The sequence below is a fragment of the Tenrec ecaudatus genome, chromosome 7 (genome assembly GCF_050624435.1).
Source record: "Tenrec ecaudatus isolate mTenEca1 chromosome 7, mTenEca1.hap1, whole genome shotgun sequence".
NCBI lineage: Eukaryota > Metazoa > Chordata > Mammalia > Afrosoricida > Tenrecidae > Tenrec > Tenrec ecaudatus.
Genome location: NC_134536.1, coordinates 128,552,157 through 128,570,669, shown reverse-complemented (window position 1 = coordinate 128,570,669; position 18,513 = coordinate 128,552,157). Strand labels below are relative to the sequence as shown.

The 18,513-nt window shown below is 60.2% G+C and overlaps 1 protein-coding gene across 1 annotated transcript; it reads left to right on the top strand.

The window, feature by feature from the left end:
- Positions 1-251: 251 nt before the first annotated feature.
- On the top strand, positions 252-18,443 carry ABCC10 (ATP binding cassette subfamily C member 10). Its single transcript, XM_075555057.1, has 21 exons — positions 252-503; positions 2,372-3,590; positions 4,528-4,755; positions 5,402-5,558; positions 5,840-5,949; positions 7,554-7,633; positions 8,215-8,386; positions 9,684-9,782; positions 10,221-10,410; positions 11,196-11,273; positions 11,428-11,622; positions 12,028-12,181; positions 12,350-12,539; positions 14,541-14,884; positions 15,158-15,327; positions 15,707-15,867; positions 16,102-16,355; positions 17,159-17,304; positions 17,429-17,526; positions 17,697-17,809; positions 18,012-18,443. The coding sequence occupies exons 1-21, from the start codon at positions 343-345 to the stop codon at positions 18,163-18,165; spliced, it is 4,473 nt and encodes a 1,490-aa protein (XP_075411172.1). The 5' UTR covers positions 252-342; the 3' UTR covers positions 18,166-18,443.
- Positions 18,444-18,513: the final 70 nt, after the last annotated feature.

Genomic DNA, 18,513 nt, shown 5'->3' with positions numbered 1-18,513 from the left:
TGGGGGGCAGGGAGGGGCGGTGTGTATGTGTGTGTGCGTGTGAGAAACAAGGGTGTGAGCGGGGGTGACCAGAGATTCGCGAACCTCCCTCCGTCCCCCTTGAGGCCCCGCGAGCACTGATGGGGTCTGGCTTGGGAACGGAAGCGAGGGGCGGTCCCCGCTGGAGGGCGGGGCTGGACGTGGGAGATCCGGGGGTGACGCGCCGCCCCACTTCCCTTCCTGATCTGCGTCCCATTCCACCTGCCCCCTTTCCCCGCCCCCCTCACCTCCCCCCACACCCCCACCCCCGGCTCCCTCCCTGGACCTTGGTGACCCGATCCCCTCCCTGCAGGTGTGGCTTCCATGGAGCGCCTCCTCTCCCACCTGTGCGGCACCAGCGTCGCGCGGCCGCTCCCGCTGTGGGAGGGGGACACAACGGGCCACTGCTTCACCCAGCTGGTGCTCAGCGCCCTGCCCCACGCGCTCCTCGCCGTGCTCAGCGCCTGTTACCTGAGCACTCCGAGGTGGGTAGCGATGAGCTCAGGCATCTCTTGTCCACGTGTGCTTTTCGGCCACCGCCGCAAGCAAGCCCTGTCTCCCGGCCGTGTCACGGGACTGGGATGGCTCTCGTGTAGTGCAAAGCCAGACGACAGGCCGGGCTTGGTCACTTCCCAGGTGTGCAGCTGGGCAGGTTACCCGTCTTCTCTGAGCGATGTGCACCAGATAAGGCCTTTCCGTGTGTAACCCTGCGCGCCCGGCACGCTTTCAAAGGCCTTCTGCGTGAGAGACACCCGGCAACAGGACGGTGGATGTTGAGGTGCTCAAAAGACAGCTGCCCTGAATGGGAGGCTAAACTTGGTAAAAACAAAAATGATTTTTAACCAAACAGGATGACTGGTATTTAGGCTGAAGATTCCGTTTCTCAACACTTCCCTCCACGAAACCTCAGTGTTCTTGAGCTAAGAAACTCATATGTCGGCTCAACAAGGAGGCAGTAGGTAGAAGAAACAGTACATCAGACTTAAGCCTCCCCCCGTTTAGGCGTGGTGCTCAACTCCTGTTGTATTTTTATTTTGTTCCTCTCTGGTAAAGGTAGTCTCTCTGGAGGTGCGGCTTGGCTTTGGCCTTGGGTTTCCTAGCCCTGGTGGCGCTGTGGGTCAGGCTGCTGGCTGCAAAGTGAGCCGCCCAGTCCCACCAGCTGCTCCTCCGGAGAGTGGACGTCTGCCCCATAAAGATGGACAGCCTTGGAAACTGTAGAGAGTTCCTGTGAGTGAGCTGGAATCCACTCCTTGGCAGTAACAGGGAAACCAAAGGCTGCCGAATCTATGGAGAAACTGTGGATAGGCATGGTCTGGGGGAATGCCCATTTGGTTCTGGCCCGGCATTAGCAGTCCAGAAAGAGTTGGGCAGCACAGACATGCACAGCTGGCTCAGGGCCGTGTCTTTTTAATAATTGGCCCAGAGCTCTGACATCTTGCCGTGTCCATGGTAGGCAAGAGAGACCCGCGTGCAGTCAGTAGATGTTCTGTATCTCACGTCACTTATCAGAGCTTAACATGTCTGAGGGGGAAACAAAAGACCTAGAGTCTCAGACAGGAAAGGCCCTCATGGCCTTGTGCTCAAACCCCTCCCTGTCCTGCTGGGGGAAACAAGATGTAGAGAGGGAACAAGTCCCAAAGCAGGTAGTTGGTGGGGCCCTTATGCCTGATCCCATGGGCTCAATGTTGCTTCTCTCCCCACTTTTTAGAAAGTAGAATCATTAGTCAACATTGGTTCCACTCAACCCTTCCTTGTAATTGTCTTCAGCTGGACCATGAAGGAACCCCAAAGCATTTTAGTTGCAACTAAACTCCACCGCCCAGCCCTGCCACCAAGGTGTGCAACAGACCTTCAAGGGGCTCAAACATTCTCTGCTGGAGATGTTTTCCTGCATCAGCCCCTTGATGCGGACCAGTCACCCCCTCTGGTTACTTAGGCTTGCCTGCCAAGAAGAGACAGACAATACCAAAGAAAAGGATTTTCTCCAGCTAAAGAAGTCACAGGCTTGACCCACACCAGCCTCTACCAGGGTGGTGGATACCCAGGGAAGAATATTCTGACCTTTCATAAACTTGGGTAATGGTATTAGAGTACAGAAGCAGTATCTGAGTCAGGCTTTTAACCATTCTGTAGGGTTTCCAGGGCTCCTTTAGTGGATAATCTTGTAAAAATAAACCGTCACGGACTGCATGGTTATCTGCATGGAAACGTGTTTTCTTTTGTCTTCGTGTTTGATGCTGGGTAGGGTTGGGAGCTGAGTCTCTCTTGGTAAGTGAGAGGTAGGAGGTGAGTGGGTCGGGGCGCCGAGTCCACCATGCCATGCTGCCATTTCTCTTCTCCCCTTCCTCCCCAGGAGCCCCGAGTACATCCGACCTTGCAGCCCAGGCTGGCGCCTCCGACTCACCACCTCCTTCCTGCTCTCCGTCTTCCCTCTGCTAGACCTCCTGCCAGCCGCCCTGCCACCAGGGGCCAGTCCAGGGCCCATAGAGCTAGAGGGGCTGGCAGCAGGCGTGGCCACTGTGGCCTGGATCAGTCACAGCCTGGCCCTGCGAGCGCTGGCCCGTGCCCATCGTGGCTGCTCCCGAGGGCCCTTGGCCTTGGCGCTGGCTGCACTCCTGCCCACCCCAGCCCTGGTGCTGACCCTGCTGTGGCACTGCCAGCGGGGCACACTTAGCCCCCCCCTCCTCCCAGGGCCCCTTGCCCGCCTATGCTTTCTCATCCTGCAGCTGGCTGCCCTCTTAGCCTATGGACTGGGCTGGGCAGTGCCCGGGAGACGGCGGGAACCCTGGCCCGAGGAACCCCTCCTTTCTGAGAGTCAGGAGCCTGAGGTGGCTGAAGATGGGGAGAGCTGGCTGTCCCGCTTTTCCTATGCCTGGCTGGCCCCCCTGCTGGCCCGTGGGGCCCGGGGAGAGCTCCGGCAGCCCCAGGACACTTGCCGCCTCCCCTCCCGGCTGCACCCCACTTATCTGGCCCGTGTCTTCTATGCACACTGGCAGGAGGGTGCCCGGCTGTGGAGAGCCTTGTATGGAGCCTTTGGGCGGCGCTACCTGGCGCTTGGACTGCTGAAGCTGGTGGGAACCATGTTAGGTTTCTCTGGACCCCTGCTGCTGTCCCTACTGGTGGGCTTCCTGGAAGAGAAGCAGGAGCCCCTGAGCCAGGGCCTGCTCTATGCCCTGGGGCTGTCCAGCGGGGCTGTGCTGGCGGCCTTGCTGCAGAACCAGTATGGGTATGAGGTCCGCAAGGTCACGCTTCAGGCCCGAGGGGCCGTGCTGGACATCCTGTACCGAAAGGCACTGCACCTGGGGCCCCAGCGGCCTCCTGCTGGGGAGGCACTGAACCTCCTGGGCACTGACTCTGAGCGGCTGCTCAACTTTGCTGGGAGCTTCCATGAGGCCTGGGGCCTACCTCTACAGCTGGCTATCACACTCTACCTGCTGCACCAGCAGGTGGGCATCGCGTTCGTGGGCGGTCTGGCCCTGGCACTGCTGCTCGTGCCCGTGAACAAGGTGCTGGCCACACGCATCATGGGCAGCAACCAGGAGATGCTGCAGCACAAAGATGCTCGGGTCAAGGTGAGGAGTAGCTGGGGGCCCCCAGCAATTGGAACCCCACGCCCAGCAGCCCAGTCCCTGGGGCCTTCCCACACATACTGCCTAGGTGAGTGAGCACAGTCTAGAAGTGAACTGCTGAGCCTGGAGACAGAGATCTGGGTTCAAATCCAGGCCCTACCACTTACTGGTTCCATCCCTCAGACCAATCATGAACCTCACCATGGCCCCGTTTCCTCATCTGCAAAGCGAGGGTCATAAGAGCTGGTCTCGAGTGGCTGTTGGGATCTCATGAGCTAAGGCTCTGCACTGTGCCTGTCACCAAGAAAGTGCTGTCAATGTGCTTCCTGCGCTGTTCTGAAGTGTTCGCTCAGGTGGATCCACAGCCTGCGGAAGTAGGGAGGGACCTCCCTGAGACCAGATGGGGTTTTAGCGGCAGAGCCAGACCCCCGTCTCCCACCTCTTTGTCTAAGGCACTGCCACCCTGCCCCATGACTGTGCTGAGAATTTAGGTGAACCCCTGTCTTCTAAAGGTTGATGGACTGTAGAAAACAGAGTTGGCTATTTCCCTGCTGGGCCCACTGTCCATGTTAGGGTTCTGGCCGACTCAATTCTGGGCTCAGCAGTGCTGGTCCCTTGGCAGTGAGCGAGGCAGTCCTGAGGCTATGCAGCACCGGTGCCAACCTCAGAGGGGCTCCCTGACTTGTTTGTCCCCAAGTGGAGCAGGTGGTGAGGAAATTCGACTAGAAGATGCAACCCAAGGGTTGAGAGGGTCTGAGGGGCAGAATTTCCCGAAAGGACTAATGCCGGAGAAGAAGTGAAAATGGGGATAAGGGAATATGATTTCCTAGAAGTGCAGTGCACTTGATGTGCCCTGCCAGGGACCTGGGCAGAGTGGACAGAGGAGAAGCCACCTGGGCAGTGTCTTCACCTCACCTTGCTCCTTGTCCCTTGTCCCCAGCTTATGACGGAGTTGCTGAGTGGCATTCGGGTCATCAAGTTCTGTGGGTGGGAGCAGGCGCTGGGGACCCGGGTAGAGGCCTGCCGAGCTCGCGAGCTGGGGCGTCTGCGGGTCATCAAATACCTGGATGCGGCCTGTGTGTACCTGTGGGCAGCCCTGCCTGTCGTCATCTCCATCATCATCTTCATCACGTACGTCCTCATGGGGCACCAGCTCACAGCCACAAAGGTGAGGACAGGGCCAGGGGCTGGGAAGAAACTGGAAGATGGGGAGGGAGACCGCAGCGGGGCAGGATGGAGAGGCGGGGGCTCAGGCCCTGTGGTGCTGGCTGGAAGATAGGGCAGGAGGACCCCTGACTGCCTTGTCCTTGTGCAACCAGAAGGGAATTCTCTCAAGGGACCGTTTCTTGCCACAACCTGCCCTCTGTGAAGGCATGCCTCTTCCCTCACCAATTTCTAGGGATTTCCAGCTGTGGGGAGTTTCCCTTATTTTCCTTCTGATGACTCGGGCAGGGTGGGGGTGGTGTGGGAACCCATGATCCAGGGCTGGGTCTGGCCAGAGCCAGATGATGTTGCTTCTTAGAAACTCTGAGGGGGTTTCAAAAGGAACTCAACCTGTGCACTCATCAAGATGCTACCTGGGTGGGGGGGGGTAAAGAAATAAAAAGATGCTACCTGGATTCCTGGAAAGACTGACCTGAAGTCTCTAGGATTCTTGGAGTGACCACCTCTCCAAGGATTGGCCAGTCTTCCTCTCAGTTTTGTTGCTGCTCTATCTTCTTCACCCCTACCCCCCGCCCATCCACAGATCCCTCTGATAGTTCACTGTCCTGGGCACTGAATGATGCCCACACCACCCCTTCTACCCCACTTAGGTGTTCACAGCCCTGGCACTGGTGCGCATGCTCATTCTGCCCCTCAACAACTTCCCTTGGGTGATCAATGGGCTCCTGGAGGCCAAAGTGTCCTTGGATCGGATCCAACATTTCCTCGACCTTCCAAACCACAAACCTCAGGCTTACTACAGCCCAGGTAATGGGAAGGGAGAGGGCAGGGCCAGGCACAGGAGGAGGAGGAGGAGGAGGAGGGGCCGTTGGTGTCTTGGGCACTCTGTAGAGATACTGCCAAAATGAGCCAGAGGCAGCAGGATCCAGATAGAGTCAAGAGGCCAGTGCCTGGGAGAGGGCCCGCAGACTAAGTCTAAGGCCAAACTGGCTCTGAGCAGGTAGACATGGGGCAGACGAGCCAACAACGAGCCCAAACAGGTAGGTTGTGAGTGAAGAGCCCCGTTGACTCACCTCTTTCTCGTTCAGACCCCCCGACAGAGCCGTCGGCGATATTGGAGCTGCGTGGAGCCCTGTTCTCTTGGGACCCAGTTGGGACCAGCCAGGAGACCTTCATCCATCACCTTGCAGTGAAGAAGGTTCGTTGGCCAGTTGACCTGGGCGAGTCTCCAGACTCGACTTCAGCGAGAGGTGAACCAGGGCTGAGCCCATCAGAACAGTGGGCTCTGCAACTCTAATGGTCATCGGAGCCACTGACGGGAGGGTTGTGATGGGGGCAGGCTCTGATCCCAAAGGAGGCGATGCCACGTCTCTGAATCCCCTGCTGCCTCGGACGCCTTATTCAGTGTAGTCGCAAGTCTAGGCCCTAGACATACAGCCAGCCCAGCCCAGCCCAGCGGGCAGCCTTGCTTCTCCTGGTCCCTCAGAGGCTCCAGCCTTCAGAACACACCCCAGGGCATCTGCAGAATGGCCCCAGGCTGGGGGTCTGGGGGAGAAGCCCAGCAGGCCCGTCCAACAAAAGATTCCACACAGTGGGTTAGACCCTCCCCGAACCTGGGGAAGAGGACTCACACCCTGTGAGTCACAGCTCAGCTCAAAGAAGAGGGTGAAAGGCTTCAGCATTCCTGTCTGGGAGGTGGCTCCCCGTGCCCACCCCCACACACCTGAGCCCCCACCTCCGGTCCTAGGCTTCCCTCTCCCCTGACCTCTGCCCAACCCCTTGCCCCACAACTCAACCCAGCTTTCCCCAGTACCGGCTGCACTACCTCCACCGCACTTGGCTCACCTTCCTGGCTCGGGCTGGCCAACTGTTTTGTTTTGTTTTCTGCGTTGAGGCAAGACGAGGCTGGAATGTCTCAAAGGAATTTTACTAATGTGTGCGTTTGGGGCTGTTTTTGGACGTCCGCCATAGAAACCCACTGGAGTTCGCTTAAGCAAACCAGACTTCATAATAAGGATCCAGTAGTATAATGAGACCAGCCGTAGAACCCCAAGGCCTGAGCGCAGCCAGAGCCGGGAAGCAGCCCAGAACCAGGCCTCAACTCGCATGGACGGCTGAGCAGTCTGCCTGCTCCCTTGTCTCCGGGCTCACTCACCCTTGAGCAGATGCAACTGTAGGGCACCCTTTAGATTACGGGCTGCCACCAAAAGGAATGGAGCTGCCCCCTGGGGCTAGTCCCAGACCCCCAGGGGGCACTCTCCCAGTCATCCGTCGTCTGTGTCTGCTCAGCTGGTGTCGTGAGACATCACAGACAGACAGCTTCTGGGTTTCCCACCCTGCTTGCAGAGAAGAGGGGGACGGGGGGGCGGGGGGGTGTATATTTTTCAGGTGGGAATGGAAGTGACAAAGGACAACCTTTAGACTGCAGAGCTCAAATGGAGCAGCTGCCAAAGCACCGCTGTTAGCCAGGACACCGGCGGGCTTCCCCGGGCTGGCCCAGGATCCCGGCTCTGGAGCATCCAGTCCTTCCTTCCTGTCTGCCCTTCCACCCTGAGCTTGTCTGGGGGACTCTGGGGCAGTCTCCTTCCCAGACTCCCCTCCACAGCTCACGTGCATGTGGACACTGGTCAGTCTCTGTGGGGGGAGCAGAGAACCAGCAAGGCCTCAGTCCCCAGGACACAGCCCAGCCAGCAGCGGCCCCGAAGACTGAGTGGGGCCCAGAGGGGAAGACCCAGAGCTGCTGGAGGAAGACGGCCCTGCCTCTGTGAGCAGCGGACACTTACTGCTGTGCCTTCCTTGCAGGGCTTCCTGGTGGGCATCGTGGGGAAGGTGGGCAGCGGCAAGAGCTCACTACTGGCCGCCATCGCTGGGGAACTCCACAGGTAATCTGCCTCCAGGGCGCCCCTTTAGTGAGCACTGACTGAGCCCCTCCCACATGGCAGGCACCCTTTGAGGGCAGGCAAGACAGAGAATCCTAACCATTGAGAGGTGTTGGGGGGCGGGGTTCTCTCCTTTCACTTCCCCACACACTTTCTGAAACCCCCTCAGAGAACAAGAGCAAGAAAAGGAAACAGAAGCACCCAGCGCTAACTGGGATTTCCTGCCCCCAGGAAACGGGGTGGTGATAGGAAGGGAGCTTAGAGGGGTGGGGGCTTTCACATGAATGTGAGCATGAGTCTCCCCTGAGTCCACCTAGATTGACATCTGCTCAGCTTCTTGTTGTCCTTGGGGGTCATCGAGCGACCTTATGTACAAGAGACCTCAACACCGCCCGGTCCTGGCCCTGTGCCATCTTCACAATGTCTGAGCCCATTTTTACAGCCGCTGTGTCAAACCCAGTGACCGCTAATGATCATTAAACCCCTAGGAGACAGCATCTGGGTCGGCCACCCGGAGGCAGGGCTGAGGGAGAAGGGATTTGATGGGGCGCTGACCCCCATGCTCCTGACCTTGACCTCTACAGGCTGGGTGGACACGTGGCTGTGCCGGGGCTGTCCAAGGGCTTTGGCCTGGCCACCCAGGAACCGTGGATCCAGTTTGCCACCATCCGAGACAACATCCTCTTTGGGAAGACATTTGACGCCCAGCTGTACCGTACAGTGCTGGAGGCCTGCGCCCTCGGCGATGACCTGAACGTGAGCGGCTCGCCCCCAAACCTCTCTGCCCACCTGCTTCCCCAGGTGTCCCTGGCCCCTCAGATCAGAGAATTGCGTCTGGGGGCATGGGTTCCTCGTCAGGCCTGGCCACTTGCCTTGCATCCTCCCAGAGGCCCAGCTGCTTGCCCGCCTTGTCTGCCTGCCTTCCCAGAGGGCCCAGAGAGGTCGTGTGGCTGGGCGTCCCACCCAGCAGTTGGAAGAGTCCTTAGGCTCCCGGGGCTAGGGCAGGCTCACTGTGAGGCTGAGCTCAACCCAGCCTTCCTAAGCTTTCCATGCAGGAAGGCTGGGGAGAGCCGGTCTCCCTTGGTTACAGGCTGTGCCATGGAAGCCAGACTAGCCCATTAGAATTTTCCCACGACTGCCCTTGCCATCGCCCTTCCCCACCCAGAACTGTCATCGCCACCACCCTGCCCAAGTCAAGGAGAACCTTTGATTCGACCACGGGCAGACCATGGCCATTTCTCATTTGTCTCTACCTCAAGCCCATTCCAAATGCCCCTTGGGTCCTAGGTGCTTAAAAAGCAATGACTAGTGAGGGGCTCTCCACAGGTGCTCACCATCCATGGACCCGAGGCATTTCTCTGGGTACAGCGAGGAAGGCTTGGAGGCTACGTTTCCCTCTGAAGCCTATGAAAACCCCTCCGTTGAATTTTCCCATCAACCCTGCCTAAGCAAGACAGAGTAGTAAGGCTGAGGACCCGGGCTTCAGTCGCGCCCTGTCCGGGCCATAGAAGCCTGGACCAGGTTGTTGGCCTGTGTGAGCCACAGGCTCCTGTGATCTGTTAAAAGGAAATCGCACCTCAAGCCTTCTTCAGGTTTCAGGAGCCCTGTGGGAACTGTGGGTGAGTTCAAACCCACCAGCAGCTCCCCAGGAGAGAGATGAGGCTCTCTGCGCCATCAGAGAACCCTGGTGGTGTGTGTAGTGGTTCCGCGCTGGACTGCTAATTGCAAGTTCATCAGTTTGAACCCACTGGCCACTCCACAGGAGAAAGACAGGGCTTCACTCCCATGGAGAGCTAGTTGTCGGTTCAATGGCAGTGGGTGGGTGAGGTTGTTAGGGGATTGGATGAGATCACGGATGTAAGTGTTCAACAGATGCCTGCCTCTGCTGGAATTGTGGCTTGTCTGCTTGTCTCCGGAGGCTCACTCAGACCAATCTATGTCCCGTCTCCTGAAGCTCAAGGCTCTTTCGATTTCTGCCATGGCTTCTCTGCACAGGGGTGGAGAAGTGCTGGGGGACTCTGACCAGTGCTCTTTGGGGGGGCTGTCCCCTCAGATCCTCCCCGATGGAGACCAGACGGAGGTGGGAGAGAGGGGGGTGACCCTCAGTGGCGGGCAGCGGGCCCGGATTGCCCTAGCTCGTGCTGTCTACCAGGTAAGCTCAAGGTGAGCTGGGCAGGGAGCTGGCAGCCTCAGAGCATAGCTGGCGGGGTGGGGTGGGGGGTTGCATAGGGACGTACACAGTCAGTACCTGGTTTCTACGCCCCTCACCAAGCTCCCGAGGCATTGATGGGCCCCTTGGCAGTCCCATTCCCCACCCCCACCCCTGCAGAACGTCGCAGGCAGAATTAAAGGCCTGGTTTGAGGACTCGGGACCCAGCAAAGCTGAACAGTAGCCCCCAAGCCCTGACCTTGACCGGAGAGAAGTCCACCCTCAGGTCTAACCATCCTCTGCTGCTGTAGGGGTAGCTCCCAGAGATCCTCTCAACTACTTCCTTTCTCTGACCGTCTCGAGGACAATTCTGAGGAGACTCTGGGGAGACGTGGACAGAAGACCTGGGCTCGGTGCCCACGTGCCCCCATCTTTCCCTAGGAAAAGGAGCTCTATCTCCTCGATGACCCTCTGGCCGCTGTGGATGCCGATGTGGCCAACCACCTGCTGCACAGGTGCATCCTGGGAGTCCTGAGCCACACCACACGGCTGCTCTGCACCCACCGCACCGAGTACCTGGAGCAGGCTGACGTCGTGCTGCTGATGGAGGCCGGGCACCTCGTCCGTGCCGGTAACGTGGGCAGCCGGGGCGGGCGCCCGGTCCAGGAGAGGAAATATAGTAAGAGGTGACAGGGAGGAGACAGATGCATTGTCAAGTGTAGACACAACCACCCCCTCCTCGTGTGGCCTGGGCCTGGTCATTGCCTCCTGGGAAACACCCTCCCCCCCCCCCCCCACCACCACCACTGACCTTCCCAGAACTGAGGTGGGAAAATGGAGGCAGAGATGGCCCCTTGTCCTTAGGGGAATGCTGGTGGGTGGGGCACTGGGGCCTGGAGGGTCTGGAACTGAGCACTCTGCATGCCGGAGAGAGCGCTGAGAATGTGGGAACTTGGGAAGAGAGAGCAGTCAGAAGAAACTGAAGCGTGGTCACTCAGCTCATGGGGAGCAACCGGGGTTTGAGGGCTGTTAGGGGGCGTGAAGGCCTGGTGGTGCTATGGTTAAGGCCCGGGACCCCTAACTGAGCAGACGGGAGTCAGACCCCACCAGCCACTCCCTGGGGCTTCCTCCCATGAAGATGGTGGCCTAGGACATTCTCTGGGGCCCTGCTCTGTATGATCCCGAGTTGTCCCACCACCACCACCATGAGTGGTGACTGGCTGGCACCTGAGACTCCCCCTTCCGGGACAAGCATGCGTCTCTGTGTGCTGATGGGACCCCGGTGCAGGGGGATGGGCGGGAACCCTGTGCAGAGGCCTGGGTCCGAGAGGTCCGAAGGCAGTCAGCGCAGGTACTTAGAGAGGCATGGTCTATGGCCTGCCTAAGCCCTGCCATGCTTCCCCTGCTGCCTTGCAGGACCGCCCTCTGAGATTCTGCCATTGGTGCAAGCTGTTCCCAGAGCCCTGCCTGAGGAGGGACAGACGTTGGACTCAGGTGTGGCCCAGGGGTGGGAGGAAAGGGCTTGCTTCCTCACCACCAAACTGCAGAGAGAGTACCTTGCTCACCTCCCTGAAAACACGGAGGCTTACGACTGTTGGCCTGCAAATTTAACACTTCTCTATCTGCACCCCCCACCCCATTCTCGCAGACCCAGGCCAGTCTGTGTGGGACCCAGAGAAGGCAAAGGCGGGGCCTGCGGTGGAGGAGAGTGCTCCCAGCCGCCTGCTGCAGGAGGAGAGCAAGAAGGAAGGGACTGTGGCCTTCCACGTGTACCGGGCATACTGGAGGGCAGTGGGCTGGGGCCTGGCCCTGGCCATCCTCTTCTCACTGCTGCTCATGCAAGGTGGGTGTGCACCCCCGGACCGTGCTCCCAACCACCCATGTCCTCAGGGTGCCCAGGATGCCATCACTGAGTACTAACGAGCGTCCCAGGGCTGCGCTACAGAGGGTGCAGAGAGAGAGTCCCCAAACTGAGACTCACCATGCACGGGTAACAGCCCAGATTCTACGGAGGGTACCCACAGCCTCTACCCCCCGCCAGGCTGGTTCCCAGTCTGCAAGCCCAATAGCATGCTTCCCCCCAGACCTGAGGGCAGTGAGCCCAAGAAGGACGTGCACCCCAGTTGGGGGGGGGGTGAGAACGTGGCCAGGTGGAGGGGTGGGCCTGGGATGTGAAGAGGGCTAGGAACCAGAGATGCCCAGGAAGGACAGAGCAGGAGCCCACACCACTTCTCCTCCCCGCCCCCAGGCACACGGAATGCGGCGGACTGGTGGCTCTCCCACTGGGTCTCTCAGCTGCAGGCAGCCAGGAATAGCTCCCAGGAGGCACCAGCCCCCCGCAGCCCGGGCTCCTCGAGACTCATTTCCCTACAGCTGCTCCTCTTCTCGCCCGGGAGCCTCTAGTGAGTGGCGAGCTGCTCTCAGAGGGGCTGCAGGCTGGGAGTGTGGTTTGGGGGCTGGTGGCACCTGGGGCTCTGTCACCAAGCGTGGAAAGCGGCGGCACCGGGTGGGGAAGGGACCCCTGAGTGGCCCTCCTTTTGGTTACCTACAGCCCCCTCCCCACCACCCAGCGCCCCAGTGCCCCCACTGTTCCAAGCTGCCCCCAATGGCTCCGCCGATGTCCGTTTCTACCTCACTGTCTATGCGACCATCGCCGGCATCAACTCCCTCTGCACCCTGCTCCGGGCAGTGCTCTTTGCCGCCGGCACCTTGCGGGCAGCTGCCACCCTACACCGCCGCCTGCTGCGCCGAGTCCTTAGGGTGAGCGCATGGGAGGGTGGGGCGGGGGCCTCGTACGCTGTCCAAGGGGGCTCCATGGGGGACCCCATCCAACATCTCCTTCCAGGGACAAACCCGCTCCTCACTGAGGGCGGGGGGGTATAGTTCTCGATGCTCTCCAAGGCCTGGGGAGGCCCAGTTTGGAACGGTCTCCTACCCAGTCCCTTCAGTCTGGTGGCTTCCTCAGCCGTGCAACGGGGAGAACAAGAGAATTGTGTCCAAGCTACTTAGCTCTCCACTTAGGCTGCAGAGGGCTGAGTCAGTCAGCCCCCCGGGTTCATGCAAGGCCATGTTCCTGTACTTCTGCAGCCGAGGTTTGAGTCCTGCACTAAGCCTCAAGCGCAGTTCTCAGTGGAGGCTGTGTGCTGCTGGGACGCTGAGCAGGGTTAGGTGGAGCTTCCAGACTAAGACAGACTAGGGAGAAAGGCCTGGGGATCGACTTCAGAAACACCAGCCACTGAAAACCGGAGGAACCGTGGTTCCATCAGGGTGTGCATGGAGTGGCTGGGAGTCGGAGCGACTCAGTGGCAGCTGTGTGTGTTTGCGCGCCCATGCGCATTTACCCCCTTACTCCTACACCCTGTTCCCATTTCCCCTCCCCTCTGGTTCACAGCATTCTGTATGTTCCCACGTGTATCAGTTTGTCTGAGTTTGCAACAAGCCTACGCTTCGTGCGCTGGTATGTTCCACTTACATAAGGGAAGGCAGTGCTGGGTCTACCCTCTTTCTGACCACTTCTACGGAGGACTGCTGCTAAGATCTGTCCTCGTCACTCTGTATGAAGTCTGTTCCTTCCTCCATGGGCGTGCAGAACGTCCTTAGTGCTACATACAAGCCCCTAGTACTTAACACCAGAAACCAAACTCACTGCCGTTGAGTTGCTGCCAACCCCCCAGGACAGGCCAGAACTGCCCCTGTGGATTTCCAAGATGGTAACCCTTTACAGGAGTAGAAAGCCTCATTTTTCTCCCTCAGAGTGGCTAGTGGTTTTGAACTGCTGACCTTGCAGTTAGCAGCCCAGTGTGGCACCCCTCGGTAAGGACTCGGATAGCTATTATTATTCCTGTTGTGGCTGTTGTTTTTCTGAGGCCCTTGCTCGTCCACTAGCATATCAGGGCCTCACCAAAGCCCTGTGAGGGGTAGTGCTGCCATTTTACTGGAGAGGAAACGCAGGCTCAGGGTGTGGGTGAGCTGGCGAAGGTCATTGCAGCTGTGTGGCCCGAAGGGGTTCCTTTGCTCATAAGCTGGCAGCAGAGGTGCTCCTGAAAGTCACCCCGTCTCATCCCCTGCCTGAGACACGCCTGGCCCCAAAGTAACGACAGACAGTGAAGGGGCAGCATGGGCAAAGTGAGGAGGGGACATGAGCTCCCTGTGCGACTGGACCTCCCTGACAGGGTCCTAGCCAGGGGGCAGCTGCGGGCACTCCTGCTCCGGGCCAGGCAGCCTAGGCCTCGCATTTGACACCTGCCTCTGTGGCCCCCTCTCCTTCCCAGAGCCTGCGAGGTGAGGTGAGGGGTCCCCTCCAGACTCCTTTTTCACATCAGGCATTGGAGAGCTGAAGCCCCGGGCCTTGGGGGGGTGGCTCACAAGTAGGAAGTGGCAGAGCTGGAACCCCAACTGCAGCCAGTCTCTGTGGCTCCGACGTCTTCCCCAGGAGATCGTGCTGAGCATGACTGCCACCCTCAGCAGCTCCGACACATCCCCCTCACCTAGAGCACCAGCCCCCCGCCCCGGAAAGGACAGGAGGCCTGTGTGGCCCAGGGCCAGAGAAATGGGCTGCCATGGGGGTCCCCACTGGCCAGTGGGTGGGACATTCTTCCTCTAAGCTCTGCCAGTCCCTTCTCTCTGTCCCCAAGCCCTGGGGACACCAACCCTTTCCTGTTCTCTGCCTTGGCCCTCCCTTCCTGTCCCATTCCACCACCACCCCCTGGCCCCCAGGGATGCCCACCAAGCCCACCTGCCTGCCCATATGCCCTCTACCAGGCTCCAGTGACGTTCTTCGACTCCACACCCACGGGTCGGGTCCTGAACCGCTTCTCCTCGGACGTGGCCTGCGCAGACGACAGCCTGCCCTTCCTCCTCAACATCCTCCTGGCTAACTCGGTGGGATTGCTGGGGCTGCTCGCTGTGCTGGCCTCGGGCCTGCCCTGGCTGCTGCTGCTGCTGCCGCCCCTGAGCCTCGTGTACTACTGCGTGCAGCGGCACTACAGGGCCTCTTCGCGGGAGCTGCGGCGCCTGGCCAGCCTCACCCTGTCCCCTCTCTATACCCACCTGGCCGATACCTTGGCTGGCCTCCCTGTGCTCCGTGCCGCCGGGGCTGCCTCCAGGTGGGTGGGGGCTGCCTGTCCCAGCCAGGGCCCCCAGGGATGGGGGCTGGGAGAAGAATTGCTGAGGGCAGGTGGAGAGTGGGGGTGGAGAGACCTGTAGGGAGAAGGGAAGGTTTGCGGATACTTGGAAAAAGGTGGGGCCAACCAGGGCAAAAGGGCTTTGCAGGGCAGGGCAGACCCCACTATGAAGAGTATGTTGGCAGCTCTGGGTGCCACGTCTGGACCGGGCAGTGGGACAGTGGCATAGTTTCACTCCCCTCTTGGTCTCCTCAGGTTTGAGCAGGAGAACCAGCACCTCCTGGAGCTGAACCAGAGGTGCCAGTTTGCTGCCAGCGCCGCGATGCAGTGGCTGGACATCCGACTGCAGCTCATGGGGGCCGCCGTGGTCAGCGCAATCGCAGGCATCGCCCTGGTGCAGCACCAGCAGGGCCTCACCAGCCCAGGTGCTTGCCAGACCCTTCCTCCTGCAGTTACTCCAACCCCAACCCTGCCCGGGTATTGCCCCTGTCCCCACCCTCTTTCCCTCCCACCCAGGGCATCCTGCGAGCATGGTGTCCTTACCCTCATCACCCTCCTCCTCATCTTAGAGTTGAGGAACCGAGTCTGCAGCCCTGACCTGCTCCCAGTAGGAATAGGGCTGACCTTACCCTCTGACCCTCATAGCTGCCCCTGGCCCACTCTGCTGGCCGGCACCTAGCCCTGTGGTCATTGCTACTGCCTTTCTTCCAGTACCTATTGCCCGCCTGCCCCGTCCATCCTCCCTCCACCCACAGGTACACACCAGTGTCCACCCCTCCCCTAGCGCTGGGCTCCTCTCCCCAGGTCTGGTGGGCCTGTCACTGTCATATGCCCTATCGCTGACCGGCCTGCTGTCCGGCCTGGTGAGCAGCTTTACCCAGACGGAGGCCATGCTGGTGAGCGTGGAGCGGCTGGAGGAGTACTCCTGTGACCTGCCCCAGGAGCCTCAGGGCCACTCCCTGCAGGTAGGCCTGGGCCCCTGTTCAGACCCGCCCCAGCCGAGTTCTGGGACCCTAAAAGATCCCTTGAAGTCCCCCATCTCTGCCCAAGTTGCCCACCTTCCTCTTGCCTGTCTTCTTGCATAACCCCTCCCCGCACCATTCTGCACTGCCCCTGCCTCCCTCCTCATCCATTTTCTCTTCTCCTCCCCATTCCCCTGCACCTCTCACCTGTCTATCTCCCACCCATGGCCCCACCAGCTGGGCATCGGCTGGCTGACCCAGGGGAGTGTGGAGTTCCAGGACGTGGTGCTGACCTACAGGCCAGGGCTGCCCAATGCCCTGGACGGGGTAACCTTCCGTGTGCAGCCCGGAGAGAAGCTGGGCATCGTGGGCCGCACAGGCTCTGGCAAGTCCTCCCTTTTGTTGGTGCTCTTCCGCCTGCTGGAGCCCAGTGCCGGCCGAGTGCTGCTGGACGGCGTGGACGCCAGCCAGCTGGAGCTGGCCGAGCTCAGGTCTGGGGAGGTGGACACAGACTCGGGCCACCAGGCTCGATGGCGGGGGGTGGGGGTTGTTGAGAGGGAGGGTGAGATGAGCAGTGAGGACATCATCCTCCTACTCAGGGCCACATTCCCGGCATAGCAGAGGGGGTCTCTTGTGTACTTCCCACCCTCCCCCAGACCCACCAGGCATTGCTTCCAAGAGCTTCCACACTGTGCCCCAAGATACTAAACCCCCATCCACCGCCAGCTTTCAGGCGTGGCAGGCACAGCGTAGGGCAGCTTGAGACCTGGGCCAGTGCCTCTGACCACAAGCAGCTTCATCTGGGACGATCCGCCCCCTCCCCCAGGGGAATGGGGTCTCATTTTCTCTGACGTCCAGGACGTCTGAGATAGGACGACTGTCCTCACACCCTGAGCATGTGACCCCCGTGCCAGGCCCTGTGGCCTTCTCTTCTTGTCTCCGCGTGGAGGCCACGGCTGTGTCCTGCAGCTCTTGAAGCATCTGACAGCTCAGGCCCGTGGCCCCCACTCTTCCTTCATTTTGCACATACCTCTTGGAGGCCTGAGCTCCCTGAGGACAGGAGCCGGGGCCTTCCTCTCCTTGGGGCGGCTCCAGGGCTCCATGTGGCTCTGGGTGAAAGGCAGGCTGCTCCTCTCTCCGGTGGTGGTGGGAGGGAGAGCCCAGAGACACCTGCTCAGGACTTGGCTCCCAGCGTTTCGGGAGACCCTGGCCCCCTCACTGAGAGTGTGAGCTGAGAGCAAGATGCCCACACCTGCAGCCCGGTCCCCATGCCCTGCCCTCTCCTCACCCGCAGGTCCCAGCTGGCCATAATTCCCCAGGAGCCCTTTTTGTTCAGCGGGACGGTTCGTGAGAACCTGGACCCCCGGGGCCTGCAGGAGGACAGGGCCCTGTGGCTGGCCCTGGAGCAGTGCCACCTGAGAGAGGTGGTTGAGTCCATGGGTGAGTGCTAGGCCCCGCCCTGCAGGGAGGGAGGGTGCGGGAGTTGGGCTGGGGCTGGTCCTGATGGGGAGGGGGGCTGTGTGAGAGGCCTGGAACTTTGGGGATGAAGAGGCTTCTCCCGCAGGGGGTCTGGACTGCGAGCTGAGTGAAGGGGGCCGGAGCTTGTCCCTGGGGCAGAGGCAGCTGGTGTGCCTGGCCCGGGCTCTCCTCACAGATGCCAAGGTAAGGCCAGTGGGAGGGACATTCCAGAAGTCCAGCGGGGAGGCAGCCGATTTTGGAAAAAGCTTCAGGGCCCTAATTAGAGAAGATGCCGGTCTCCTTCCCGTGAGAGCCGAGGTGGGGCTGGTGCCTGAGTTGGAACCCAGGCTTCCCCTCCCCTGCCTCCTGCCCAGGTCCTGTGTATTGACGAGGCCACGGCCAGCGTGGACCAGAAGACGGACCAGCTGCTCCAGCAGACCATCCGCACCCGCTTTGCTAGCAAGACCGTGCTGACCATCGCCCACAGGTGAACGAGCATCCCAGGACGCCTGTCCCTTCCGCCCCTCCGTAGCTCCTCGCCCTCTGGACCTGGCCCTGGCATCGCAGGCCTGGGCTCTTCATAGCACATTATTTGAGGGAACTGTGCTTGCAGGAGAAGGGGCTTCTCCCTGAGGGCACTGTCCTGAGCCCCCATATCCCACACTAATTCCCTTCCTTCCTCCATACAGGCTCAACACGATCATGAACTCAGACCGGGTGCTGGTGCTGCAGGCAGGCCGGGTCATGGAGCTGGACTCCCCTGCTGCCCTGTGCAGCCAGCCCCGCTCGCTCTTCCAGCAGCTGGTGCAGAGCAGCCAGCAGGGAGCCGCGTCCTCCACCTGAGGGCCTGGGTCTCCCCTCCTTCTACCACAGCCACTGGGCTGGCCCAGAGGCCGAGACCACTGAGGACTCCCTCACCTCCTTTAGCAGGGAGACGAGGCACCCAGACACCACTCCTCCCAGGTGGGTGGGTCCCAGAGACACCTCCAACACTAGACCTCTGGGTCTCTCTCATCTGGGACTGCAGCCAGCTGTTCTGGGGCTCGGAGCCCACTGGCATGTTCATAGTTTTATTTGATAAAATTCCCATTTTACATTCTGTGTATTAAAAAAATAGTATTTCTGGTGTGAGGCTGAGGTCCCTCCGCGTGTGTACCCCAGGGGAGGGTAATGAGAAGGGACGACGGCAGT